Source organism: Rhamphochromis longiceps, linkage group LG6, assembly GCF_057381845.1.
Source record: "Rhamphochromis longiceps isolate RC_006_pf linkage group LG6, R_longiceps_female_GT1.1, whole genome shotgun sequence".
Lineage (NCBI taxonomy): Eukaryota > Metazoa > Chordata > Actinopteri > Cichliformes > Cichlidae > Rhamphochromis > Rhamphochromis longiceps.
In genome coordinates, this window is record NC_140562.1 from 15,672,224 (window position 1) to 15,699,863 (window position 27,640).

At 41.1% G+C, this 27,640-nt stretch overlaps 1 protein-coding gene across 1 annotated transcript in view; it reads left to right on the plus strand.

The window, feature by feature from the left end:
• LOC146667716 (uncharacterized) overlaps nucleotides 1-27,640 on the plus strand; it is a 50,742-nt gene that overhangs the window by 21,385 nt on the left and 1,717 nt on the right. Inside the window, exons 13-64 of the mRNA XM_085409383.1 lie at nucleotides 134-217; nucleotides 336-392; nucleotides 1,182-1,235; nucleotides 1,351-1,404; nucleotides 1,517-1,570; nucleotides 1,654-1,707; nucleotides 1,791-1,844; nucleotides 1,934-1,978; nucleotides 4,155-4,208; nucleotides 6,561-6,605; nucleotides 6,681-6,734; nucleotides 6,821-6,865; nucleotides 6,941-6,994; nucleotides 7,085-7,129; nucleotides 7,211-7,264; nucleotides 10,381-10,425; nucleotides 10,570-10,731; nucleotides 10,831-10,884; nucleotides 10,967-11,020; nucleotides 11,112-11,156; nucleotides 12,960-13,013; nucleotides 13,126-13,170; nucleotides 13,246-13,299; nucleotides 14,807-14,860; nucleotides 14,963-15,016; nucleotides 15,101-15,208; nucleotides 15,293-15,382; nucleotides 15,478-15,531; nucleotides 16,340-16,447; nucleotides 16,633-16,740; nucleotides 16,834-16,887; nucleotides 16,976-17,029; nucleotides 17,399-17,506; nucleotides 17,582-17,635; nucleotides 17,729-17,782; nucleotides 17,873-17,926; nucleotides 18,011-18,064; nucleotides 18,189-18,296; nucleotides 19,305-19,358; nucleotides 19,893-19,946; nucleotides 20,030-20,083; nucleotides 20,302-20,355; nucleotides 20,439-20,546; nucleotides 20,631-20,684; nucleotides 20,950-21,003; nucleotides 21,086-21,193; nucleotides 22,258-22,311; nucleotides 22,422-22,457; nucleotides 22,569-22,622; nucleotides 22,765-23,092; nucleotides 23,231-23,343; nucleotides 23,515-23,583. Coding sequence (XP_085265509.1) covers nucleotides 134-217; nucleotides 336-392; nucleotides 1,182-1,235; nucleotides 1,351-1,404; nucleotides 1,517-1,570; nucleotides 1,654-1,707; nucleotides 1,791-1,844; nucleotides 1,934-1,978; nucleotides 4,155-4,208; nucleotides 6,561-6,605; nucleotides 6,681-6,734; nucleotides 6,821-6,865; nucleotides 6,941-6,994; nucleotides 7,085-7,129; nucleotides 7,211-7,264; nucleotides 10,381-10,425; nucleotides 10,570-10,731; nucleotides 10,831-10,884; nucleotides 10,967-11,020; nucleotides 11,112-11,156; nucleotides 12,960-13,013; nucleotides 13,126-13,170; nucleotides 13,246-13,299; nucleotides 14,807-14,860; nucleotides 14,963-15,016; nucleotides 15,101-15,208; nucleotides 15,293-15,382; nucleotides 15,478-15,531; nucleotides 16,340-16,447; nucleotides 16,633-16,740; nucleotides 16,834-16,887; nucleotides 16,976-17,029; nucleotides 17,399-17,506; nucleotides 17,582-17,635; nucleotides 17,729-17,782; nucleotides 17,873-17,926; nucleotides 18,011-18,064; nucleotides 18,189-18,296; nucleotides 19,305-19,358; nucleotides 19,893-19,946; nucleotides 20,030-20,083; nucleotides 20,302-20,355; nucleotides 20,439-20,546; nucleotides 20,631-20,684; nucleotides 20,950-21,003; nucleotides 21,086-21,193; nucleotides 22,258-22,311; nucleotides 22,422-22,457; nucleotides 22,569-22,622; nucleotides 22,765-23,092; nucleotides 23,231-23,343; nucleotides 23,515-23,583 — 3,630 coding nt within the window. The remainder of the gene's footprint in view (nucleotides 1-133; nucleotides 218-335; nucleotides 393-1,181; nucleotides 1,236-1,350; nucleotides 1,405-1,516; nucleotides 1,571-1,653; nucleotides 1,708-1,790; nucleotides 1,845-1,933; nucleotides 1,979-4,154; nucleotides 4,209-6,560; nucleotides 6,606-6,680; nucleotides 6,735-6,820; nucleotides 6,866-6,940; nucleotides 6,995-7,084; nucleotides 7,130-7,210; nucleotides 7,265-10,380; nucleotides 10,426-10,569; nucleotides 10,732-10,830; nucleotides 10,885-10,966; nucleotides 11,021-11,111; nucleotides 11,157-12,959; nucleotides 13,014-13,125; nucleotides 13,171-13,245; nucleotides 13,300-14,806; nucleotides 14,861-14,962; nucleotides 15,017-15,100; nucleotides 15,209-15,292; nucleotides 15,383-15,477; nucleotides 15,532-16,339; nucleotides 16,448-16,632; nucleotides 16,741-16,833; nucleotides 16,888-16,975; nucleotides 17,030-17,398; nucleotides 17,507-17,581; nucleotides 17,636-17,728; nucleotides 17,783-17,872; nucleotides 17,927-18,010; nucleotides 18,065-18,188; nucleotides 18,297-19,304; nucleotides 19,359-19,892; nucleotides 19,947-20,029; nucleotides 20,084-20,301; nucleotides 20,356-20,438; nucleotides 20,547-20,630; nucleotides 20,685-20,949; nucleotides 21,004-21,085; nucleotides 21,194-22,257; nucleotides 22,312-22,421; nucleotides 22,458-22,568; nucleotides 22,623-22,764; nucleotides 23,093-23,230; nucleotides 23,344-23,514; nucleotides 23,584-27,640) is intronic.

Consider the following 27,640-nt stretch of genomic DNA (forward strand, 5'->3'; position numbering starts at 1 on the left):
GCCTTCCATCTGCACCTTCTTATGCAAGACCAGAGCAGCAGTGCAATGCAGTGGCCACTGGGAGGAGTATTTAGTTTAACTTGTGAGTATCATGTCCGCTCAACTGTGTGTGTGTCTTTGCCTCTGTGTGCAGTTCCACTCAGGTGGCGATCCAAAGACCGGTTCTGTGGTTTCTGCACAAGAAGCACAAGCTCAGGCCATCCTTCAGCAGACCAAGGTATACAACCGGTTGCATGCTGCACATACAGCTTACTCAGAAGTGTAGCTTATATATAGCTCTGAAGATTATTAAAACCAGACTATCTCTTCTATACTGGTTCTTCTTTGTCTCCTAGCTGGCTATGAAGGGACCTCCAGGGCCACTCGGCCTCAGGGGAAGACCTGGGCCACTGGTGAGTGCATCCCTCATTATTTATGTAAACTCTGGCAGCCCAGAGGATTTTAAAAGTTATTTCTCACACAGTACTTGGCAGATGAAGCATTTGCAGGACATAGGGAGTAATTTACGAAAGTTTGCAGACTTGTGATTGACAAGTCGTTGGGCAGTGAGCATATCCTGGATAATCTAAAGATGACCTTAATTCACAAAATCTACTCCATGTTGTCTTCCCTATGACCAAAATCATGAAACTGAGCTCATAAACTAAGCAAGAAAAACATTTACTGAAGTCACCTAGAGCAGAATCAGGGGCCGTTTTTTCCATAGATGTCTATACAACTGGAAGTCTTTACAACCAGTTGAGTCGCCCTCTGCTGGACATCAAAAAGAATCCAGGTTTAGGCCCTTAGGGCTAGAATCTGAGTGCATCTCTTATATTTAACCATTAATGACCTATGCAGTGACGATTGTGTGACCTTGTAATATGTATTAAATATATTTATGTGAATATCTGCAGCATACGATAGCACCTATCGTTCACATTTTTCGCCTGTAACCTGGTATACGAGAGTGCATAAACATAGATTTGATTCATGTAGTATGTGCATATGTGCATTTAAAAGGTTGAGTGGTTGCTTATGTAACTGAAACATTCATTTGTCTGTGTGTATTCTTCCTAAAAAAACACTTCCAATTTCCATTTTTTTTGTTTTTTTAAATATATATTTGCAATTTGCAATTTTTAAAAAAATTCTTACTATTAAATAAATACGTCAATAATATCAATATGTTCTTTTCTCAGGGTGTACCAGGCCCCTCTGGGCTGAAGGGAGCCACTGGTGAGATGGGACCACCAGTAAGTTAGTTTAAACACACTGGAGCACCAGTTAAACTGTGTTTGTTAACACAATTCACCACTGGCAACATATCACCTGGATCTCGTTCCTTTGATGATTTTATTTTTCCTGTAGGGCCCTCCAGGACAGCCAGGTATCTCCGGTCAGAATGGGCGACTTGGGAAACGGGTGTGAATACTTACTACAGTTTTTATTGTTGAAACTGTTATAAGCATGGATTTAAAGTAGTTATTTCTGTGACTAAACTATTACCATGTCTGGGTCTGTGTGTGTTTTTTAGGGTCGAGCAGGTGCAGACGGGGGTCGTGGTGAAATAGGGGAGACTGGAGCAAAGGTGAGCTAAAGTCCCAGTCACACCTCACTTTTGCGTCTCCTTAAACTGAGACATTAACTTTCTCCTTTTCATCTTTCTTTAAGGGAGACAGGGGATTTGATGGCTTGCCTGGTCTCCCTGGAGACAAAGGGCATAACGTAAGTTATGTGGCTGAAAAAGTTCCTGTTAAGTAGATAACTCTGAATAGCACTTGTCAGCTCCCATGTGTGTAATTTCTCAGGGCGACAGAGGGAAGCCAGGCCCTGTAGGTCCTCCTGGAGAGCTGGGAGAAAAGGTGAGAGGTCGTGGCAGTTGTAGGTGTATTTTATGTGTGCAGGTGCTTCTATTTATGGTTATTCATGTTTGCTTTTTTTTTAAAAACAGGGTTCTCAGGGGCCACTTGGGCCGAGAGGACAACCAGGTGATGCTGTGAGTGTTTACAAAAACACACCTTAGTGCCATTCAGCATATTCAGTTAGACCATTTGCCAGTTTTGGAGTCAGTGAGTGATGTATTACACATTTTTTTAAACTTTTCTTAAATGTAATAAAGTATGCTACTTAATTACTCACTGGAGAAAGTAGAGCTGGGCGATAGAACGATAACGATATGTATCGCGATATAACTTTTACTCGATAGAAAAATTAAGCTATCGCGATAGACCTCGCCGCTCTTGTCCTCTTTAAAAAAAAAAAAAAAAAAAAAGGTCAGCCAATCCAAATTAAGCAGCGCAGAGCCGAACCAATCACAGCCGCAGCGTCACGTCGCGTGACTTGTTACGTACAGCACAAGTGCCAAGCCGCACGTGTGTTTGTTTGGGAAGCAGCCAGCGCGTAATGGAGGAAATGAGCGTGACCGAAGAGAAAACAGATGACGGTTCCAATGCCGGAGAGATTGTCAAATGGAAGAGCCATAGAAGTTCCGTAGTGTGAAGGTATTTCGGCTATTTCAAGTCTGACAAAAAACAGAGTAGCGTGCACTGTAAATTGTGCCGAAAGCAAGTCTGGAAATACAATAAACTGGTGCATGCGTCACACTGTGCGCCACGTTATTGTTTCGGTGAAATGAATTTCTACAATACTGTTACTGTTAATTGTACTCTCTGCAGTGTTTAAATGCTTACATATACACACAGTTACTGTCCCTCCACACATACGACTCGGTTCTGCTTCTATGCCCCAGCTTTGTTTACTTTTTCCCACCGAGGCTTCTAGACTTCTGATTGGCCAACATTTCTGCACGGTTAGGAATCTAGCGCCACCTGCTGCTTTGGCATGTTCATAGCAGCGTTTTCCTTCATTTCTCCCTTTATGTGTGGACGGGATTATTTTTTAAAACGAAAACGGAAAATCTCCGTTTTCAAAAATACCCGTGTACGTGTGGACGTAGCCTCAGTCTCTGACTGGAAGCGCTAATTCGTCATTCGGCTTTTGTCAGACTAAAGTAACTGTTAAAACTGTTTGAAAAGCTCAGCTATACAACAAGGAGAGATTGAGAATTTCCTTTTAGTTCTCAGTTTCTTTGATATTGACAAAGGTTAGTCAGTTTTGTCTGTTCTTCTGTAAAACAAACTAAGATTTATTTTTAGAATTAATATTTTGTTTCTAAGTGGAATTGACAATTTAGTCTGTTTCGTTTGTTCTATTTTGAAACTTAAACGCTTTAGCGGCTGCCTTTTGTGTAGTTTGCAATATTTGCCTTTATTTATCTGAAAAAGTCTCATGTTCCTTAAGTACATCTACCCTGTTGAACTTATTATGGGAAATAAATATTTAAAAACAAGCTGCTGATTATTTCACATTTTACTTGTGAGCAACGGCACATTTAAATCTTACAAATATAGTTATTTGGCTTATATCGTGATAGATATCGTTATCGCCTGAAATGAAAAAAACATATCGTGATATGAAAAAATCTCATATCGCCCAGCTCTAGGAGAAAGTAGATTACTTTCTCGGTAACATGACCTGGAACACACCGTCACATAATTATCAACACCGACACAAATCGCCGTCCTAATGAAGACACACGTGATCTTTCTGTTAGTGTTCACGTACAAACACAAAGCTGAAAACTGAAAACAAAGATGAAAACTAGCCCAAAGTCACTTTAAAGCGATCTCCACAGTGATTCATGAACAGGTAGACACACAGGCTACAGGCCTGACTGCTCATCACTGCCTTTGTTACTTGTTGAACTTTAGGCTGGACTGAAATGAACACACACTCAGCTTCACTTTGGGTTCTGGGATAGCTTTGTGTTAACATGCTGTTTGTGCAGATACTTGCAAAGAACTGACATAGTGTTAGTAGTATGATGCAATTGTTTATGTCCGGGAGGCAGTTTGCTCTTTACCATTGCAGCTCTTGTCGATTTGTGTGATTAAAATAAAATTAACCTTAGGTTGTGAGTGTGTATTAACGTTAGATAAAAAAAAAAAGGGCTCGTACGAATGACGTAAGCACTTTGAGTGCTATGTAAGAACCAGTCAGTTTGAGACTTAAGTTTGCAACAGAAAGCGGTGCTAAAATGTGGCTGCAGGATGGTGCACAATCTCTACTGCATGCTACATTATCTTATTTATATTAACTGATCTGTGTTTCAGGGACCCAGAGGTATGACTGGCCCCAGAGGTCGGCCCGGTCCCCCAGGCATGCAAGTGAGTGTGAACCTTATCCTTTTTAATGCACCACCTTTTCACACATTAAGATCTACAGCTAACAACAACAGACAATGTAAGATAAGAGTGATTACAGCTCTGTGCCAACTCTGTGTTTAGCCATGAAAAAAACCCTCTTTTACATCAGCTGCATGAATCCAGCTGTGGTGTAACTATCAGATAATTGCAGGAGATAATACCTAATCACAAAGTTGCACCCCTTCTCCATTTGTTAACATTGTGTTATGTAATTCTTATCTGAGAAAGAGACTGTTTGCTGGCCTGAAGCCGTTTCATTTTGTGTAACGTCTGTTTGCACTTGTAGCAACACACGTTCACGCTTGTCGGCATCCGACAATGCTCTTTGCTTTGTTTAAATATATTCATTGATGTTGGTTCATTACGCTTTAAAAGCCTCAAGCAAGAAAGGTGGTATACCTAAACCAGTGGTGCAGTTGATCATTTTTAAATTGTTTCCAGTCCCAGGGGTTTTATGTAACAAGCTTTAGAAAAACAAATGTAGGGGAAATACACCCTCCTCCTTACAGCTGAAGGACACTTAAAAATTCTAATAATGACCTGAAATATCATTAGATTATAACGCCATCGAATATTACATATCAGTGAAAGGGACACTTCTACTATTACGAGTACACTGGAAGTTGAAATTAGATTCACATGGGATGACAACCAGGTGTGAGCAGGAGGACTCCAGACAGAAAGGTGTTGGTGCTGATCAAGCTGGAATTGGTTATAGAACCATCTCTAAAGAACAGACTGTATACAGATGGACAAAATTTAAGAACAGCTATCGACAGAGTTCAGTGCAAGAGGAAAAGTGTTAGAAATGCTGTCGACAGACCTGACGTGCACAGTTTATGTGAGTAAATCCAGTCTGAAGCTGTTTTGTACAAAGAAAAGGACAAAAATGCCTCTAAAACAATGTGCAGGACTGATCAAAAGTTACCTGAAGTGTTTAATTGTAGCTTATTGCTTCACAAGCAATAGTTTTACCTCTGCACACCACCACAGTGGATGTTAAAAACAATCGAGATCTGATTGAAGTGCAGCCTTTTGTCTTTAATTCAGGGGTTACAACTGTTTATGAATAACAGCTATTTTTATACACAGTCCACCATTTTCACATGCTCAAAAGTTACTGGACAGTTGAGTGACAAGCAGCCTTATGGCCGTGAGTCCTGTTCCCTCAGTTAGCCATGACAAGTTAAGCTCATGACAGGAGTGGGTTCCCAGCGTTGTTCATCTTTTCTTGGTAGTCGTTCACTGGAATTCTCGATATAAGGCCCAAAGAAATGTTGATGCAAGTCAAGAAGGATGAAAAATCAAAATAAGCCTATCAGAGATAACCAAACCAACAATCTGGTAGATTCTTAAAATGTAGGAATGCACTGACCACCTCATCGACATCAAAAGACTTGAAACCTGAGACCATGGAAGACAACTGAAGTGGATTGCTAAATTCTTTCCTTGGTAAAGAAAGCCAACTAGGAACATTATCAAGGATGTAAATGAATCATTGTCAAGGCCTACAGTCCAGAGACACCTTTACAAGGTGAAAACCAGGGGTTATACTCAAGAAGAGGAAAGCCAGGTAAGAGACACACAACATCTAAAAGAGTCTGCACAGCTCTGAGGGCATCTCAAGGGAGGAAACACAAAATTTTGCTGAAATAGCCTCTGAAAATGGGATTTTATGAAAAAGAAAAAGCCTTATTCCTGAACAGTTAATGCTATACTTTAAAGCTTAAAGCTAAAAGTCCGACCTTCAATCCCATCTCGATTTTTTGATTTTTTTAAGCGATTGTTCGAATACTTATGGACTGTATTGTATGTTTTCCTCACACAAACATGTGATTTTTGCTCATTTTCCTCAACAAATGAATTAGAAAAAAAGAATAGAAACAAATCAGCAAATATTTATCAAAATATTTAAATATGTAAAATGTTTGTTTCATTTTTTCAGTTCTCTTTTTCACTTAGGACTTAATCTGATAATGTTTCAGCTTATAGTTCCAGAGAAATCTAAACAATGGCAGCTGCATGGCTTCTTTGTTTACTCAGACATTATTTTTTTTGTAGGAGTAAAGAGTTCATACGACAGAGAAAGTTGGTGGCAGAAAGTACACCTCATGCAAAGGAATTATCTTACACAGGAAGTAGCAGCTCACAGTCGGCCCACAAAACAATGCACGTCTTTAACCAGAGTCCTATTATTCTGAACAAAAACCTCATGTGCTTTAAATATTTTGGTTAGAGGCCACATAAGTAGATTTGAGGATATAAAAAAAATGTAGTCTCCTTCTTTAACCGCCATCCTTTTTCTTCTCACAGGGCATTCGAGGAATTGATGGGGCTCAGGGTTCAAAGGGAAATATAGTAAGTAATATAAACGCTGAAGACCCCAGATCTATGTTGATCTGTTCTGATGACATCATGTCTCCTCTGTGACAGGGACCGCCAGGAGAAGTAGGAGCACCCGGACAGCAGGGCAACCCTGGAATCATTGTAAAAGCAGTGAACATACACTCACAAATGTAACTCAGCTGCATACATGTATCTAAGGAAATACTAATCCTCTGTCTCTGCTCCAGGGTTTTCCTGGTCCTCAGGGGTTAGTAGGGCTGCCAGGAGAAAAAGTGAGAGTCTTTTACTTGGATTCTTTCCTCAGAGCAAAGAGAATCTCAGTTGACTGACTCATCTTTGTCTCACAGGGTCCTCAAGGGAAGAAGGGGATGAGAGGCTTGCCAGGAAATGACGGGCCCCCAGTCAGTAAATGCACACTTGTATTTCTTTACTTTTGTGATCGCTTGTGACATGATGCACTCCCTCAACTTCACACATCGTCTTGTCTACAGGGTCACCCTGGACGAGAAGGTACCCCGGGGGAAAAAGGACTGCCAGTAAGTTTGTTGTCTCTGAGGATTTATGTTGTTTTCATGGTATTACAACTGACTATAATATGTGAATATGCTCATTTCTAGGGTCCTCCAGGTGTCCAAGGGCCTGTTGGATACCCTGGGCAACGAGGAGTTAAGGTAGAAAATGCAACCTGGTTTGGAGATATATGGATATATGAATCCATTCATTTGTATATTTCTGGATATGTTAAAAGGCAGAGTGAGGTTTCCAGTTAGTAGGGTTAATCTTATGTGTATGTAACCACATGATACCAGTATCAACTGACACTACAGCAGCACTGACAGAGGAAACTTCTCTGTGAAGATATATGAAGTTCTAAAAAGAAAACATTTTTACAATTCAGTGAATTTATAGCATACAATATCCACAATATCAAAACTGCACGCCTGATATAGTGCAGGTCCAAATCAGACTCACCAAAGCATGGACTTCTCTGACCACTAAGTCTTGTAACTTGCGAGTGGGTTGTCAGAGAGAAAAATCCCACTGAGGTCTAAAGAATTTGAAATCAATTCAACTTGATCCCAACTGTTGTGTCAAGGCACATTATATATTTTAAGGCAGAGGTTCTTAACCTGGGTTCGATCTAACCTTAGGGGATCGGTGAGTCGGTCTCAGGGGTTCGGCAGAGCTTCCGCCGTGACATGCACGGCTCATTTTGTGCACCAGTAAAAAACAGATCTATGTCTTCAATTTGAAAAAAAAAAATCATATTTTATTTTTCAGTAAAGAGGGGTTCAGTGAATGCGCATATGAATCTGGTGGGATTCGGTACCTCCAACAAGGTTAAGAACCACTGTTTTAAGGTAAAGACCCTACAATGACAGAAAACCCCAATCAGATACGAGCACGTGCTTAACGACAGTGGGAAGGAAAAACTTCCTTTTAACAGGGAGAAACCTCCAGCAGGAGCAGGCCCTATGTAACAACAGATGGGGAGGCAGACAGGACAAAAGACACTCTGTGGAAGAGAGCCAGAGATTAATAATAACTAATGATAAACACAGAGTGAACACTTTGTGATGTTCCTCAGTCTATTCCTGAATAATCTGTAGCAGGAAGCATTACCCTGTTTAAAGAGGCCATTGTTATTAGGGAATACATCTGCCATGAAAGTGTGTATGTGGTCTCTAACTAGAGCTGGGCGATATGAGATTTTTTCATATCACGATATGTTTTTTTCCATTTCAGGCGATAACGATATCTATCACGATATAAGCCAAATAACTATATTTGTAAGATTTAAATGTGCCGTTGCTCACAAGTAAAATGTGAAATAATCAGCAGCTTGTTTTTATTTAAATATTTATTTCCCATAATAAGTTCAACAGGGTAGATGTACTTAAGGAACATGAGACTTTTTCAGATAAATAAAGGCAAATATTGCAAACTACACAAAAGGCAGCCGCTAAAGCGTTTAAGTTTCAAAATAGAACAAACGAGACAGACTAAATTGTCAATTCCACTTAGAAACAAAATATTAATTCTAAAAATAAATCTTAGTTTGTTTTACAGAAGAACGGACAAAACTGACTAACTTTTGTCAATATCAAATAAACTGAGAACTAAAAGGAAATTCTCAATCTCTCCTTGTTGTATAGCTGAGCTTTTCAAACAGTTTTAACAGTTACTTTAGTCTGACAAAAGCCGAATGACAAATTAGCGCTTCCAGTCAGAGACTGAGGCTACGTCCACACGTACACGGGTATTTTTGAAAACAGAGATTTTCCGTTTTCGTTTTAAAAAAATAATCCCGTCCACACATAAAGGCAGAAATGAAGGAAAACGCTGCCATGAACATGCCAAAGCAGCAGGTGGCGCTAGATTCCTAACCGTGCAGAAATGTTGGCCAATCAGAAGTCTAGAAGCCTCGGTGGGAAAAAGTAAACAAAGCTGGGGCATAGAAGCAGAACCGAGTCGTATGTGTGGAGGGACAGTAACTGTCTGTATATGTAAGCATTTAAACACTGCAGAGAGTAGAATTAACAGTAACAGTATTGTAGAAATTCATTTCACCGAAACAATAACGTGGCGCACAGTGTGACGCATGCACCAGTTTATTGTATTTCCAGACTTGCTCTCGGCACAATTTACAGTGCACGCTACTCTGTTTTTTGTCAGACTTGAAATAGCCGAAATACCTTCACACTACGGAACTTCTATGGCTCTTCCGTTCGACAATCTCTCCGGCATTGGAACCATCATCTGTTTTCTCTTCGGTCACGCTCGGTTGATTTTTCTAGTCGGCGCACTCATTTCCTCCATTACCCGCTGGCTCCATTACCCGCTGGCTGCTTCCCAAACAAACACACGTGCGGCTTGGTACTTGTGCTGTACTTAACAAGTCACGCGACGTGACGCTGCGGCTGTGATTGGTTCAGCTCTGCGCTACTTAATTTGGATTGGCTGACCTTTTTTTTTTTTTTTTTTTTTAAGAGGACAAGAGCGGCGAGGTCTATCGCGATAGCTTAATTTCTCTATCGAGTAAAAGTTATATCGCGATACATATCGTTATCGTTCTATCGCCCAGCTCTATCTCTAACCATGTACAGGGAAGTGGTACTCGCCAAAGTAATATCCACATGAACGCCAAGGTTTCCGAGCAGAACATTGCTTCCTGCTGCCATCGCTGCCCCAGGTGAACAACGCTCAAGTGCCCATTGTAGCAGTGGAGAGGGGTCAGCACGGGTTCTCTGAAAGGTTTATGCAGCTCTGTAAGCTGTGATGCACTGCATGTTCTGTCACCTTTCTGTCAGAGCCAGCAACGTGGTTTTTTTTTGCAGTTTGTACTACTGTAGCTCTACGTGTGCATTTATGTGCCATGGGCACTGATGACTCAATCGCCGGTTCCCAGTTTGTCCCTTCCTGGAACACATTTGGAAGGTATAAAGGAGTGCATGCTGGGAACACGCCACAAGACCTGCTGCTACAGAGATGCTCTGACCCAGTCATCTCAGTTTCACCCTATGAGTGACTCAGGTCCTCACCATTTTCTCCTATTTTTGCTTCCAGCACACCAGCTTTAAAAACAGATTGTACATGTGCTGCGAGAGGAATCAGTTTTTACTATTGTGACTGATCAGGATTTGTCAGCGTACTCAAAATGTATTATTCTTCCACATTGGATTTCACCATAAGCTAAAGTCAGGAACAGCCAACTGTGACATTGTATCATGTGTTCTCTCTTTACTTGTTGACTTCCAGCTTTGTTGTCTATCTTCCTGTTTGACAGGGAGCAGATGGGCTCAGAGGTTTAAAGGGCAGCAAAGGAGAGAAGGTAACAAAGACAGAGAAACAGCGCAATTTGTTCTAAAATACAGTATACAAGGTATTTGTTCCAGAACCATCTGTTTAGGCTGTCTGTTAAATTATCTGGACATTCCTTTGTCTTCCTGTCTCCTCTCCTTTGCTGTGCCTGCAGGGAGAGGATGGTTTTCCAGGGGCCAAGGGGGAGATGGGGGCAAAGGGGGATGTTGGGGACAATGGAGCACCAGGGTCTCGAGGCGAAGATGGACCTGAAGGTCCCAAAGGCCAGTTGGGTCCCCAGGGGGAGGCTGGACTTATTGGTATTCCCGGAGAGAAGGTACAGAGCAAATCATAGCTGATCAGTAAAAGTATCAGTGAATAATCCTAACTCATATTGCACAACATGTATTAGGAGTCATGCTGCCTCCCTTTTTAGGGTAAACTGGGAGTACCGGGACTGCCAGGATTTCCAGGGCGACAGGGGCCAAAGGTGAACTAAACTGAATGAAAGTAAACCAGATGTTGAAGATATAATGTACGCAAAGCAAATCTATGCGTCTTTTTCCTCCCAGGGATCTGATGGGTTTCCTGGTTCAGTGGGAGCTTTGGGAGAAAAAGGGAAAAAAGTAAGTGGAGGGTTTGACATCGTGATGATATTTTCTCTGAAAAATGATGATGCTATTTCCTTCAATATTCTTCTTTTGTCCTCTAAATCAGGGCCCTGCAGGACAACCAGGAAGTGCAGGCCAGAGGGGACCAAATGTGAGTATCGTCTCAAAACAGATATTTGAGTAATGGCAGAAAGGACACGGTCAAGGATGCCATTGTCTCACTTTATGTCGGGGTCATTCTGGCTCAAATCAGCACGGGCTTTCTGCTTGAATCGTTCATTTCCATAAAAGTTTTATGGTGCAAAAATAAATATGATGATTTTGGTGAAATTTTTGCGTCATATATCAAATAGTTTTCAAGGCATGCTTTTTTGAAAAAAAATTGACCCATTTTCAGGCCTTTTCTTCTCTCATTGAAATCTGCAGCAATGTCTGAACATGAGTATCTCAAAAACTATTAAAGATAAAAGCCTGGAAATTTCAGTGGCCTTTCTTACCATCAAGATGAATCAGACTCTGTGATTTGAAACAAACATAAAAGTTTTGGCTAGTTAAAAAGTGAAAGAAAAAAGAAATCCTGCACTCTTGCAAAGTCCTATATTGGAACATAGACTAATAAAAAGGTTTAATATTGCAAAAGACAATTAGTGGCGATTTCTGAATAGCATGTATTTGAATTTCACAGTACCGTAAAGTAAAAGATGTAAATATTTTATACAAAATTCTTAGTCACAAATGAAAAAAATACTATGATGTTTTTAATATAAATTGAAGAGGGACAAGAACATTGGCTGATTTGATCATAGTCTGTATAATTTTGTTCTTTTTTGTAACCTTTTTTTTGTACGTCTTCAGCTACAGCCTGCATTGAAGAGACCCTCTTATCAACATGTCACATCAGCTGCAACATGGCTGAGTTTTCACAAAGCAGCAATCATCAGAATCAGCCCTCATTTTGAACTCATTTTGACCTCATTTGCAAATTTCTGTGGCTGTATGTTGCACAGATATTATGGCAGTGACAAAATCTCTCCACAGAAAGATCGACATATAAACATCTGAAAGTACTACCTGTGTAGTAAAACTGGCACATTGCCGTTGCCACATTTATGGACACACTGTTCAGAAAGATGGAGCACATCTCCATTCAGATAAAATCCGATGCATGAAGAATTTTACCATCACATCTGCACATCTTCACATCTTTCCCAAAATGGTTTCTTCTCCTGTCCTCTCCTCTCTTGAAAGAAATTGAGCCATACTGTGTAGAAAATATGGTCATCGCCGTGATGATGTCACCAATCGGTTTGTGAAGCCCTGTTTTAAAACATCAGTGTTTTGTCACTCCCATGCTCCAGAGTGTAAAGAGTGTCGATTCATCAGCGATCAAGCCTGGTTAGCAAAATTCTGAATTTATGGGTGAAGAGCATAGCCACACGTATCTGCTAATTAGGCCAAAGTAACAAACAAGCATCAGACACAACAAACACAGGCGAGAGAGACAGTTTGGTGACTCAGATTAGAGGAGTTTAAGGCTGGCAGAAAGCTCGCTGCTACAGCTCCCTGCATTTGCACATCTGTCAAAAGTGTGCAGAAAGGCTGTGACTCTAACTTTAAGCCTTCAAAATGAATTAAACAGGTGAGTTATCAAAAACTCCAGGCCTTTACTGTTGTCACGAAGGACTAAATTAGCTATAAAAAACTGTAATTGAAGCTTTAAATATGGTTACATCTGCTCTAAATTTATTCACCGGCCCACTTTAACAGGAAGCCTCTAGTGGCTGTTCAAAAAATTACATTTTGGCACTTCCCCATTGACTTTTTTGTTTTTGAGCCTCACAGGTTGCCACTTGCCCAGCAGTAATGTACATGCCTCTGCAGACGCACTGACTATCTTCCTTCTCAGATCTGTACAGGTTTGTTTGCCCTAACTTTGAAGTTTCTTCTTTGGCAGGGTGCACGAGGTGCCAGGGGAGCGAGAGGGCCTACTGGTAAATCAGGAGAAAAGGTTTGTTGACTGTATTGTTAGCCAATGGCAAAATCCTGTCACCATTAGCTATGGTTTAATATTTTTACCCATTACCGCCTCCTTGTTCTTCTTCTCTCTTATATTTTCATAGGGTGCTTCAGGACATGATGGCCCACCAGGGCCATCTGGAGAAAGGGTAAGAAAAATACTTTTAACCTATATTATCTTATCTTTAGATTTAGCTGTTTATAGGCTATTTTCTGTTTTTTAGGGACCTCAAGGGCTACAAGGAAGGAATGGAGAGCCGGGACCTAAAGGAGCAGTTGTGAGTGCAGTACAGAGATATGTAGACACATTCACAAAATTTCACACATACAGTGATGTGAAAAAAAGTTTTTTTCTCAGGAGTGTATGCAGTCCTGTGAAAAATTAAGTACATGATTCAGAACCGCTTTCAGCAGCAATAACTTGAAATAATCCTTTTCTGCATGTCTTCATTAGTCTCTCATAGGATTGTGGAGGAATTTTGGTCCACTTTTCTTTACAGTTTTGCTTTAGCTCATTGAGGTTTACGAGCATTCATTTATGAACAGCTCTATTTAAGGTCCCAATTTAGTATTTGAACTAGATTCAGACGTGTTGTTTGACCAGGCCTTTGTAACACCTTGATTCTTTTGTTTTCCAGCCGTTCTGTTGTAGATTTACTGCTGTGCTTTAGATCGTGGTCATGTTACATGACCCAGTTTCAGCCAAACTTCAGTTGTCACAGATTTTCTCAGATTTAATTCTGGAATAGTTTGATAAACAGAGGCATTCATGTTTAACTCACTGACTGCAAGATGCCCAGGTCCTGTGACTGCAAAATGAGTCCAAATCCCCAGCCCTCCATCACTGCGTTTGACAGGTGGTATGAGATGTTTTTCCCCAAACATGGCGCTGTGCGCATGTGTCATAGCCAAACATCTCCCCTTTGTTCTCAACATGGTTCCAGAAGTCTTCTGGTTTATTCTGATAAAACTTTGCACCGGGAGGAGGCCCTGGGGCAGACCCAGGACACGCTGGAGAGATTATATCTCTCGGCTGGCCTGGGAACGCCTTGGTATTCCCCCGGATAAGCTGGAGGAGGTGGCTGGGGAGAGGGAGGTCTGGGCCTCTTTGCTTAGGCTGCTGCCCCCGCGACCCGGCCCCGGACAAAGCGGATGAGGATGGATGGATGAACTTTGCAAACGTTCTTTTAGAAAGTCATGAATGTTAAGATGTAACCTGTTAACTGAGGCCTGCAGAGTCTAATCTTGGGGTGAATCTGCTAGGACATCCACTCCCAGGAAGATTGTGGTATTATGTTAACGCATATCCAAATGCACCAGACCATTAAACTACCAAAACATCTGCTTTTATAGAGGTGCTTGTGCTTGTTGATGATCATTTAATCAAGTGCATTTGATTACCTGCTCCTGATTGCTCTTTATCCTCTTAAATCCTGTGGACGCATTAAGAGTGCATTTAGTTTTTCACAGGACTGCAAATGGTGCTGTGGAGACTTTTTTTGACATACATGTACATTTAGAACTGATTCATTGCTGTTTACAACTTCTTCTTGCAAGAAGAAAATAGACCAAGTTAGGAGGAAACCAAGTTTGTAGATCAAGCTGAAATTCTGTACAGTAAACAAAACAAAGATGAATTTGACCTCTAAGTGATTATTTGATATTCTACACTCTAAACTATTACCAGGTTCATGACTTGTTTAAAAGGTTGAAGGTGAAGGGTATTTTACCACCTCATATTTAACTTCCTGAGCTTCATTTCTCACCAAGTGTCTCTGTGTGTAGGGTCCAGCTGGGAAAGATGGGCTTCCAGGTCACCCAGGCCAAAGAGGAGAGCCGGTGAGTGAGGTCATGGGTCGTTGGTTAAAGATGTTCTTTTTGTCTCCCCACACACAAAAACTCATCTGAACATGCTTTATTTCCATATTTTCTATGCTGCAGGGATTCCAAGGAAAGACTGGACCCCCAGGACCTTCAGGTGTGGTGGGGCCTCAGGTAAGCACGAAAGTGTGAATCCTTCATGTGCTGAATGTTTTCATTGGTATTACTGAGCCAGTCACATTGTTATATTTTTTTCAGGGCAAATCAGGAGAGCCCGGCCCACCAGGGGACCGAGGTCACCCAGGAGCACCAGGTGTACCTGGAGAGCATGGTTTACCTGGGACTGCTGGGAAGGAAGGTGGAAAGGTCAGTCCACATTCGCAGGTCCACAGTGTATGATAGAAACACAACGCATGCTTCAATTTCACTATGCTTTTCATTTCCTCTCAGGGGGACCCCGGTTTACATGGGACATCTGGGAAAAATGGACCTCCAGGCATGAAAGGGTTCAGAGGGAGCAGAGGAGCCCCGGGCATTATGGTAACACACACACACACATTAATATTTAGTTCTTACTTTCTTAAGATTAGGAATAATATAAGATATAAATTCAAAATGATGTGTGATATTTCCAGGGACCTCCTGGTCTGAAAGGTGGATCGGGACCTCGTGGGTCACCAGGAGCCATAGTGAGTCTACAGCATGTCTTCTGGGTTTCTGTTTGTTGCATAGTTATAAAGTAGAATATTTCAAACATTTTAACCATTTTTGCTAGACTGTGATCAGGTGATTTCCGATTCACATATTCACTATAAAAAATTAAACAAAGACAGAAATGACACAATGGAGAGAAACCACTTGAGAGATCTTGAATACAAACCCAAGTATCAGAGTCAAGCGTGGTTAGTAATCCCAGCAGATCTTAATGCAGTCCTACATTAGCTAATGGCACAGCTGTTACCCTTTTTTTGCTTCCTCTTGGTAAATCACACTCATGGCACACTGATAGATACAGTCGCTACTGCCTGTGCAAGCCACTTTGTGGCTCAACCCTTGCTGACAATCAAAGTAATGTCCATTGTTCTGTCAGGGATTCTTGCTGTTGCTTTCCTGCTTTTTGGCAGAATATACTGACAAACATAATTTGCTGCAGATGGATAAAACAGTCCGATCTCAACTAAAATGGTCCTGAGAGAAATGGTGACTGTATGACAAATACTCTCCTGCCCCAATAAAAAGCTAATCATTTTCTTTAAAACAGCCAAACCAGAAAACATCAAGTCATTCATGTTGCTGCCTTAGCAAACACAGTTTGTAGCTCCAATGTGCATGTGTGGTTGAAGTAAAACCTAAAAAGAAAAAGCCAAAAGCACTTTTCAAATAGTATTTGGCATATATGTTATTTATGTCAAGTGCTATTATTTTCCTACAATGACTAAAAAAACCCCCTGTTTTTTAAGCATTCAAGTGTCAACATGGTGTACTGATTGTTTCCAGGGGCCAACGGGTGAGAGGGGCCCTCCAGGACCAGCTGGTGCCATTGGACAGCCTGGTAGGGCCGGAGCAATTGGAGGACCTGGACCAATGGGAGAGAAGGGGGAGCCTGTAATTACATCTAATCTTCTATGTTCTTATATTATATTTGCCCATTTGGTCCATTTTCATAAGCAGCATGGATGAAAAACAAAGATCCATCAAAGTAGTCTGTCTTTGGTTGGATTGTTAGTTTTTACTATTGATATGTTTTTGTACAGAATAACAGGAATTAAATGTGTGTATTTGTGTCCCAGGGAGAGAAGGGTCCAATAGGACCGGCAGGTCAGGATGGGGACCAGGGACCTGTAGGGATGCTTGGGGCAATGGGCACTGCGGGACCTGCAGGAGAGGACGGGGATAAGGTAAAACCAAATGCACCTGTATGAGCCGGAGGGGATGGGTGAGTATGTGTCTGTACTGTTGTTATAAGCTGTGTCCTCTGTATGTGTCCACAGGGAGAGCAGGGAAAACCTGGACAGAAAGGCAGCAAAGGAGACAAAGGAGAAGGAGTGAGTCTGGAGCCGCAGACGTACATACTCAATAGTGCACAAAAACATGATCATACATGTTTGTTTCATCTTCCCTCTCTCCTCACAGGGGCCTCCAGGGCCTACTGGCCCCCAGGGGCCGATAGGTCAGCCTGGACTTCCGGTGAGTTTGCTTCTCTCATTTTTTCATTTTGAGGGTTTTGAAAATTGAAATGTCTCAATTTACACTGTCAGTGTCAATTCTTCAGCTAGCTTTTCACTTTGTAGTTTTTTATTTACCGTGGTGTGTATTTCATGATGAAACTGTATTGTATTCTTACCAGTACTATGGGTACCAAACATCTGACGTATAAATAATTTACCCATCAGATCAATCCCTTCATAAATTATTTCCATTTGGTACTTTGTACTGATACTTCACAGTTTGTTGTCTCTCTCAGTCAAACAGGTTTAGTGGGAATTACATCATTTCAGAAAGTTAAATAAACAATTTCAGTCATAAAGACATTTCTCACTCTCCCCTGCATAACAGGGTCTAGATGGTTTGCCAGGTCCTCGGGGCCAACAGGGCATGTATGGCCCCAAAGGAGATGAAGGTCCCAGAGGCTTCAAGGGCTCTACAGGACCAATAGGATTACAGGTGAGACTCTTATTTTATGAAGGCAAACAATAAAGTCTGCACTCTCGTCATATAATGCTGTATGTGTTCTCCAAGGGCATGCCTGGCCTACCAGGAGAAAAAGGCGAGAGTGGCCATGTGGGACTGATGGTGAGCTCTTAATCTGTTTTATTATTTGCCACATTTTTTCCACTCCATTTTCTATAATCAGTAAACTTGTTTCTGTCTCATCACATAATTTAGGGTCCACCTGGACAACAAGGACCTTCTGGATCTCAAGGACCTATTGGGGGGCAGGTAAGTCTCACAGGCATATTTGTGGATCTGCATTTAGTCAAGCGCTTGATTTACGTTTTGATGAAATTAAAAAGTCTCTGTGGTGAACAGGGGCCACCTGGTCGTCCCGGGATGATTGGGCAGCCAGGTGTTGTTGGAGAGAAGGTAAAGAAAATAACAAATAAAACAGCTTTTAGATATTGATGCTCTTTCCAGATGATCTTACACCTAATTTGCCTTCCCTCTTAGGGTGAGGATGGTGAGGCAGGTGATCCTGGAGCAGTTGGTGTTTCAGGAAAGCCAGTGAGTTTGTTTGCTTATTTGGAAGGCACGGACATCCTTTAATCCATTTATAATACTCAATTTTTTTCTCTTTTCCTTTGACATACCCAAGATGATCACTTACTCTGTTCTTTTGTTGTTTTAGGGAGCAAAAGGAGAACAAGGGGAGAAGGGAGATACGGGTCCTCCAGGAATGTCTGGTCCTCCAGGAGCTAGAGGCACCCCAGGGGAGGATGGAGCCAAAGGCAATGCTGTAAGCGACATTCATGACAAAAAAAACATACTATTTAAGTGTTTATCAGTATTATAATACTAGTCAACCCAAACCACTGTAATACACTATGAAAATCTTTGATTGCCTGATTACGTTTAATATAGTTTGTGGTACCCTAACATTCTTCCCTTCCTATACTGTTTAATGTACTAGACAAGCAGGAAATCCTACTCCTACTCCAACCACTTGTTGGAAACCTGTTCAATTGCTTATTAACACAATCTTTTCACATATTCAATGCTCCAGTCACATGTCGGGAACTGTTGGGAAGTGCATTTAGGCATGTAGAACTGAGCATCAGAATGGATAGCAAAAGTGATCTAAGTGACTTCGAATGTAGATTTGTTGATGGTTCCAGATAGGCTGGTATTAGGCTGGAGCATTTCAGAAACTGCCAGTCTACTGGGATTTACACACACAGTCATCTCCAGACAAAGAATGGTCTGAAAAAGAGAAAATATCCAGTGAGCAGCAGTTTTCTGAAAACGCCTTGTTGATGCCAAAAAGAGAGAATAATCAGAGCTCATATGAAGACAACAATAACTCAAAAAACTACTTGTTACAATCAAGGTATTCAGTAGAGCATCTCTTAATGCACAGCAGATCAAACCTTGATGAATATGGGCCTCAGAAAGAACTATAAAAATAAGGCTAGCAAAAAAAGCATTTAGCAATTAGCTAAAGACTTTACTACTAGCTTAAGACTTTAGAGACAGAAGCTTCACAACGCAGTGCTGTATTTAATTTCCATAATATATAAACAGTCAGAAAATCAAAGTAAAGTCCAATTAAGCAAGAAAAATTATGTTACGGAACATTTCAAGGAGTATTTCATAAAGAACATGATTAGAAAGAGAAATAATCTCACTTTAAAACTTAAAAGTGTTGTATACTTTGTAGCGAATGCACTGTTTCAATCATTTATGAAATACACTCTATGATGTACAACATGTTGGTGTAGTAGCGCTTCTCCTTCACTCTCCGCAGGGTCCTATAGGTCTGACTGGGGACCTTGGACAGCAGGGAGAAGCTGGACCCAACGTGAGTGTCTGCTCTTTGTTTTCTTCTTCTTCCTTCTCTTCTGTTTGATCTATCATCCTCATTCTGTTTGATGCATCCACTTTACAGAACAAAGACTCACCAAAAAAGAGCTTTCTAGGATAAAAAGTCATTATTTTTTTAAAGGACTTCAATGTTTCATCTTTGTCGGTTGCATTGCACTTGCAGTTTCCTGGAATTTGAATGAATTCAAACTAAAATGTTAAAAATATATGAGGACCCATAGAGAGGGAGATGTGGAATAAACCAAACTTTGAAATTACATCCGAGCTAAATTTGAAAACACCAGGCAAACATATATTTTAGATGATCTGTGGAGAAACAAAGCTCCTCGTGAGCTCTTATATTTCCACTGGAAACTAAATTACATAAAATCCTCATTATGTAACATCTTTGTAGTTGTTGTTTTCTCAGTCAGACATCTACCAGGCTAGTTTTTTTCTTATTTTTTTCCCATTTTATTGCTTTTAAAGCTGTTATGTGTTCCTCTGCCCACAATCTTTGTTCCCCCATCAGGGTGTTGATGGCCTCTCTGGATCTAAAGGAGACACAGGAGACCCTGGAAACCTTGTAAGCTGTAGACTGCTGTATGAACACAAAAGAAAACGCAACATAATGACCGACCAGCTAACCTTTTTCTTTAAATGTACCAGGGACCCCCAGGGGCACCCGGGGAACCTGGACCACCTGGGCCTCCAGGGCGAAGGGTCTGTCTGTTTTTCTTATGATGTTCTTTTGTCTGCATGCAGAAACCTCATTTTCTATTTACTGTTAAATCTGAAGATTAAAACTTCTGCTGTTGGGCAGAGGTTGGGAGTATTTTTGCTTAATGCATTCTCACTGTGCGTATGTGTGTGTGTGTTTGTGCATGACTGCACCCTTATGACAGATTCAGGTTAAAATGTTTTAAAATGTTGTTCTTCAGGGCCACATGGGGAAACCAGGAAAGGAAGGAAAAGCAGGCCTGAAAGGAGCGAAGGTGAGAGTTTGAAACAAGTCTTTCAATAATAACTTCTAAATACTGGCAGTGCCTGAAAGCTGACTTGCTCTCTGTCACTGCAGGGTGCTCTGGGATTGGAAGGTCCCATTGGGAAGACGGGCCCTGTGGGAGCCCAGGGGCATCCTGGCAAGCCTGGTCCCCAGGGTCTGAGAGGGATCCCCGGGCCTGCAGTGAGTTAATTTAGGAAAAGCACAGAAGGAGTGAGTAAAGCACGGAATACATGATGTTTCAATCATTTCTTTGTCTTCTTTCAGGGTGAGCAGGGTTTAAATGGACCACCAGGCCAGACAGGACCACCAGGTCCCATGGTAAGATAACCCATCAAATAGCAAATCTGAGAAGTTTTCAACAAAATCACGCTTCCATCTTGCATTAAAACCACAGTTTGATGTTTTTGCATATTATTCTAAAGATAATTTAAAAGAAAAAATACGTGTGTAGCACATAAAACCGAACTATAAAGGTTAACATTACATTGCAATATAAAACACCTAGAGGCAACTGTTGTTGTGATTTGCGCTATATAAATAAAATTGAAGTGGATTGAATTGACTCATCATTTCATCTCCTCAGGGTCCACCGGGTATAACAGGACTGAAGGGAGACCCCGGCAAGAAGGGAGACAAGGTGTGTTCATACTGTACTCACAAATATTCAAGTTATCCTTTACTGGGACTTTTCTTTGACCTCATCTCTGATATCTTTGTAGGGTCATGGTGGTGTAATAGGTCTGATAGGGCCACCAGGAGACATTGGAGAGAAGGGTGACAGAGGACTACCAGGAAACCAGGGATTACTGGGTCCAAAGGGAGATGAGGTGCTTAAAAAATGCTTGAACACACTCTCCAAGCAAGCAAATAACACAAGATGTGTAGAGGTGTATCATGAAAGTCCAGTATCAAATCATGGAGACATCTAGATGCTGCTGTCACAGTTTTAGCTTTATGATGATATGCAAAGTATAAAGTTTGCTATAAACAATGGTTTAGTATCTGTTTTTGATAGAGTGAGTAAAGAACTGAAATTTGTCCAGTTATATAAATGTAAAGAAAATGCATATTTAGTCCCTGAAGGTTCTTATCTATTTCAGATATTATAATGTCATGATGTTACCTAGCAACCACCTTCCAATGGGATAAAATTACAAAATGTTATTATTTATGATAATAGTGATAATAATTACTATAACCACTTATAAAAGTATCACATCATTTTAATTTAATGGCAGTAATATCTAATTTAGCAAATATTAAATTACATGTTTGGCACATTAACTTATGAAGTCAAGTTTACTGTACTTAGACACTATATGAAAGGTTTAATGCCACATAATAATTATGTAAATGTAGTTAAAGCGACAGGATTTTAAGGCAGAGTGTCTTGGTATACTTTTTCAACCTTGAACAAAATCTTAGATACAAGTGTTTTATTTAGTGCTGTCAGTGTTAATCTCATTAAAATGACGTTAATGCCACAACCGCGTTAACGCGGCAAAATCTCCGTTAGCGAGTTAGCGCGGATCGGCCTGTTGAAGGTGAACAGAGACAGTTCACCTTCAAAGTAAAAGCTGCACCTTTTGAAGTGTGTAGCGCTAAACCAAAGAAACAACTTGCTTTAACAATAAGAACAATTCATAAATATCATAAGAACATATTTCTGTCACTTTTTATCACTTGATAAATTGTTGGTATGACTGATGATTGCGGACACTGATCTGTTTATTAACTACAACATGATCATTATTTTTAATGTCTATATACTTTTAATCGGTTTAAACAAATATCATTTGGCATTAATCCCAAGCTTTCCAGTATTATTCTGATAATTAACTGCACGTAAAAGGAATCTGCTGACTATGTTCACCCCACTGTGTAATATTAGGGTCCAGTTGGTTCATCAGGTCCTCACGGTCCACCTGGTCCTACGGGTCTGTCTGTGAGTTTGCACGATTATTTTCCTACATGACTTATAAACACATAAGCATGGAGATTTCTGAAACAGTGCATCCGTGTTTCCTCTTTTTTGCTCTCTCATTTCTCTCATAGGGTGTGATTGGTCAGAAGGGCTCTAAAGGAAATCAGGTAACTCTGAGATTCATCATTTCACACAACTGAATTATTCAGTGCTGTTATATTACACCATAACTACTCATAACTGAAACTGAAAGACTGATCATTTTGTGGCTCATTTAGGGTCCAATTGGTCCTAGAGGAGACACTGGGCCCGCAGGACCTCCAGGACTCCCAGTGAGTAATATTTAGTTCATTCAAGAATCGTATGACCTTTGTTTACTTTGCCATTGATCCATGTGCATCTGGACTCTTCTCTTCTTTTTTTGTCTACTTCAATCCATTCTTCTTTCTGTCTTTTCATCTACTTCCGTCTCAGGGACTACCAGCAGCTGGTGTGGTCCCTCTGCCACAACGAGGCAGAAGGAGGAGAAATCACTCCTGGGTGGATGGTGCTGCACTTGAAGATGAAGAGGATGGGGAGGAGGAGGCCATAGGTGGGGGAGAGGAGGAAATGATGCAAGGGGATCAGGCGGAGCAGGACAGCCAGCTAAACGAAAAGACGGGCCAAGGCATGGAGGAAGTGTTTGCCTCTCTATCCTCGATGAAAGTCGAAGTAGAAGGTCTGCGCACCCCGCAAGGGACATACCACAGCCCCGCCCGCACCTGCAAAGAGCTTTGGCTTCTCCACCCAGATCTCCCCAACGGTACTTCATCAGTTTATGTTCTTGGCCATCTGTTGAGCACAGCTGTCTCATTTCAAGATAATCTGTAGATTTTTTCTGCTGCTTCTGTCTGCTGTGGCCTTGGCCCCCCTGAGGTCCTCTCTTTGTCTCTCTATCCAGGCGAATACTGGATAGATCCCAACCAGGGTTGCCATAGAGACTCCTTCAAGGTGTTTTGTAACTTCACCGCACAGGGAGAGACGTGTCTGTACCCCGACAAGAAGTTCCAGTCGGTTCGTTTACATAAATAACACAGTGTGCTATTTTTTTTGGAGCAATACGATTAACATTAAAAATAAGCAGGAGGCTGTATCAAAAGCTGCATGATGTAAACACTATTTAGTCATCACCAGTTTGCTGACTGTGTGAATTTGGAGGTGATTCTTTTGTTTGTCTGTTTTTAGGTAAAATTAGCATCCTGGAAAGAGGAAAAGCCTGGCAGATGGTACAGTCAATTCAGGAAAGGAAAAAAGGTATAGTTTGATGATTATTGCACATATTTGTTGGGCTTAACACATCTGGATGAGTGCCAGTTGCAAAGCTTTAAAAGAAACTCTGAATTTTAGAGACACTTGGGGCAGATTTACTAACAGACTGTGCCAGCACAAAATCCTCTTTTGGCATAAGAAAAGCTGCTGCTGGTATTTACTAAAGACACACAGTGTCAGTTTGCAACTGAAGGATGTTTTTGTAGCTGGCCTCTCCACATAAATATTTGTCTGGGATTCTCTTCCAGAGCTTAACATTTTGAGAGGATAGGATTTAAATGATTAAACGTGATTTATTAAAGTTTGTAGCCTCACATTGAGTTAAATTAATAGTGAAATAAGGCATGTCTTATTTTTTTCACCTCATCCGGCTTAGGAGTTAGACCAGATTATCTACTCATTAGAAGGTTGGTGATTCGATCTCTGGCTCCTCCAGTCTTCATGCCAAAGTTTTCTTGGGCAAATTATTGAACCTTGATGCACTGATTGGATTGTTGAATGTTAGCTAGAAAGTAGGGTACAAAATGCCTATGTAAGGACCAGTAAATTTACTTAAAATAACATTAATTTTAAATAACAAAGAGAACAAGTTAGTTATAAGAATGAGTAAGGCAGATGGCTCAAAGCTGTGAGTCCTGTGCCAAAGCTTTGGCTGTCTAACTCAGAGTCCTCACCCTGCATGTTTAGACCCAAGCCCCACATATTTCTGGCTCTCAGTAACACTGTTTTTATCAAACAGAGCTGAACTTAATTGAACTGTAGTTAACGCGGAGTGTCGGTGGATGATGCCTCAATAATGCAACCTCTTTTACAGAGAGTCAAGTTACTTTTTACAGTGAGCAGAGGTACTTATAGTAAATCACACTTATAGTCACATTTCTACACAGAAATCAGTACACAGTGAAAAAGTCTTTGACGCCTTTACTCAGAAGCACTCGCACAAAGAGTGACTTTCATGTCATTTCTTTTTTCTTAGTTGTTTTTAACATATTGAAATATCTGTTAGATTCATGTCTGAATGTTCTGTATGTAGTATTAAAACGTTGATCCAGCAGCCACAGAGTGAAAAAGACACACACAAAAACATCTGGGGTGAATTTACACACATTAACAGTATCTTCATCAAGGCTCTGGATCTGACTGTAAACACTTTTACAAGTGGTACAGGTCACCTGTTACCCACAGATTTAAGGTTTAGAAAGGTTTGTAATATTTTGCATCTTTGTCTTTGCTTTTTTGCTATTGTAACATCGTGTTAATTTGTCGAACCAAGTAAATCTGGTCTAAGCATCTTACAGATTTCATGAGTAATTCCAAACCATCTGATTTAGACTTAGACTTTGGCAGCAATCGTATCAGTGATGGGTACACCAGGAACTGTCTCCCTCACTAAAGGCCAGTTCATGCTTTTTGCATGCAAACGTCAGAGTGACGCACATTTCATCATGTACATAAATCTGTGTGGGTGGATGAATACTCCTCTGCAGACGTGCAGCCCAAAATATTTGACTGAGTGGACTGCGCAGACTGCATGGGCCAGTGGGGAAATAATAAATACTGTGGGATATGTGACGAGGTTTTTTGTTATCCACAATTTTAGATTTCAGCTTTAAATGAATACAAAGACACAGATGGCTTTAAACTCCTGCTAAGAAATAGTTCCAACTTCTCCAGAAATCCTGTCCGCCTACTGTGGTACTGTAGAGATGGGATGGAAACACACTCTGGCTTTAAAATCGCTTGGCTCACCTAAAGAATCATTGGTGTGTTGCAGCAAGCCAATTTGTGACTATAGCTGCTGCATTCTACTGCAAAGATCCTGAAACTTAAAATTATTTAAAAGTCAAAGCTAACCTCTCATGAACATCCATGGGGACCATGTGTTTTTTCTGGTTTGATGTAAGGGGCAGCAACCCTGTCAATAATAAAATATTTATCTGTCTGTATTGCAGACAGGTGCATAGTATTTGTAATAGCAACCATATTCACATCTGCATGTGTTTACCTTAGCTGGCTATTCTCATGGGAAAATTGGCTGCATTAAAAGCTAATAATAATAATAATAATAATATCATAATAACAATAATAATAACAACAACAATAATAATAATAAAGCTTGAATAGGTTTGTGTCCTTGATGTTCAACTGCAAAATAAACATACATTTTTATGCTAATTATGATACTTTCGTACTTATCATGTCAAGTAAAAGGAAAGTCCAGCGGTTAATAGCGGAATAGGCAGCATGTTCTGCAAAACTTGCTAACTCCAACAAGAGGAAGAAGAAGTCTGCAGGTGAAGACAGAGAATAATTGTGCAGCCAAAGCTGCCCAGCTAAGACTGTTAAAGAGGAGAAATTAAAATGCTTTTTGTTTTTTTAAGTTTTAGTGAGGGAGGATTCAGGTGAGGGCAAAAATCTGAATGTGTGCTGCTCCGTCAAATGAACTGCTGTGGCCTGGAGGGATGCAGGTGCTGCTCCATTCTTGTCTTTACGAGTTCAGAATTCTGCAAAGGGTAGTAGACTTGGAAAAACAAGCTCAAAGAAAACTTCAGATTAATGTTAAACAACAGTTGTGTGGTAAATTTAAATTTAAAAATAATATAACAGTTTAAAAAAGCTAAGAGGTATGAAAGTTGGTTTGTAAAACTAGTACTCTACGTGTACTAGATGTGCCCGTTTCTTGTCATTTCAAAACATGTGTCTCTCTGACTTGTGCTGCACTTTGCTCGGCGCAGCAGGAAACCATTATAGACACGAATGAGTTTCAGAACACAGCGCTGCGTGTGCTGCGTCCGATGTGAAAGGGCCTTAAGGCTAGGAAGCTTGGTTAACAAGTTTTTGTGTGCATATTCTGATTTACACTTCTAGGGCAAACATTTGTAGAACCAACAATGTAACCTACTTAAATGCCCAGCGGTCAAAGGAGCTTGCAAAGAAAAGTGTCTGGACTTCTTTAAGTTGCTTGAAGACGTTTCACCTCTCATCCGAGAAGCTTCTTCAGTTCTAAGGTCAAATGGTGCAGAGTCCCAGATATAAACCTAGTGGGAGTGACCCCCCACAGAGGGACAAAAGGACCCCCTGATGATCCTCTAATCGCCTGAGCCAAGGTGGGAAACTGGGCGTGGGTCCCAATCAGCCAGAGTTTCGGGTGTGTTCATTGTGAAACCTGGCCCCACCTTATCATGCGAATTCCTGAGGTCAGATGGCCCAGGATGTGAGTGGGCGTTAAGGCGTCTGGGAAGGGATCTCAAAACTGGATTATAGATGGCAGAGAGTTGGTGTCGTAAACCCCCGCCTCTGTTCAAAGATGGTCGCTCACAGTGGACATAGATGGCTTCTTTGTCCATTCCCATTTTATTACAGTGTATCCATATGAATGGCCCACCCTGTATAATGACCTAGTCTGCAAGATCTTCATCTCCAACCTCTAGCAGAGCTATGGCAGCATCCAAGGGAGACTGGGGACACTGAGTCCAAATAGATCATGTTTAGCATCTCCACTGGTGAAGCTGCTACTCTGAGCTGCGGCTTCAGGGTGTTTGGTGCCCGTTGTGGTGGTGACTCCCAAACTAGATGGTGGACACTGGAGGTAAAGGGAATAATCAGGCTGAAGGAGTCCTATCAGGCTTGGTTAGCCTGGGGGACTTTGGAGGCAGCCGATAGCTACTGACAGGCCAGTGGGCAGCGGCTGAAGCAAAAACTGGGAGGAGTTCTGCAAGACCATGGAAAAAGGCTTTTGGACTGCCTCGGAGAGATTCTGGCAAACTGTGAGGCAACTTGGGAGGGGAAAGATGTGCTTTACCTGCACTGTGTATCGTTGGTGGAGCGCTGTTGACTTCGACTGAGGATATAGTTGGGCGGTGGAAGGAATACTTCGAGGACCTCCTTAATCCCTCTGACATGTCTTCCGTAGAGGAAGCAGTCTGGGGATGAGAGGGCCGGTGGCAGTAAATCGGACTTGTTCCCGGCAAGGCTGCTCTTTGCCTTTGTCATCGATCCTGTTCATAATTTTTATGGACAGAATTTCTAGGTGTAGCCAAGT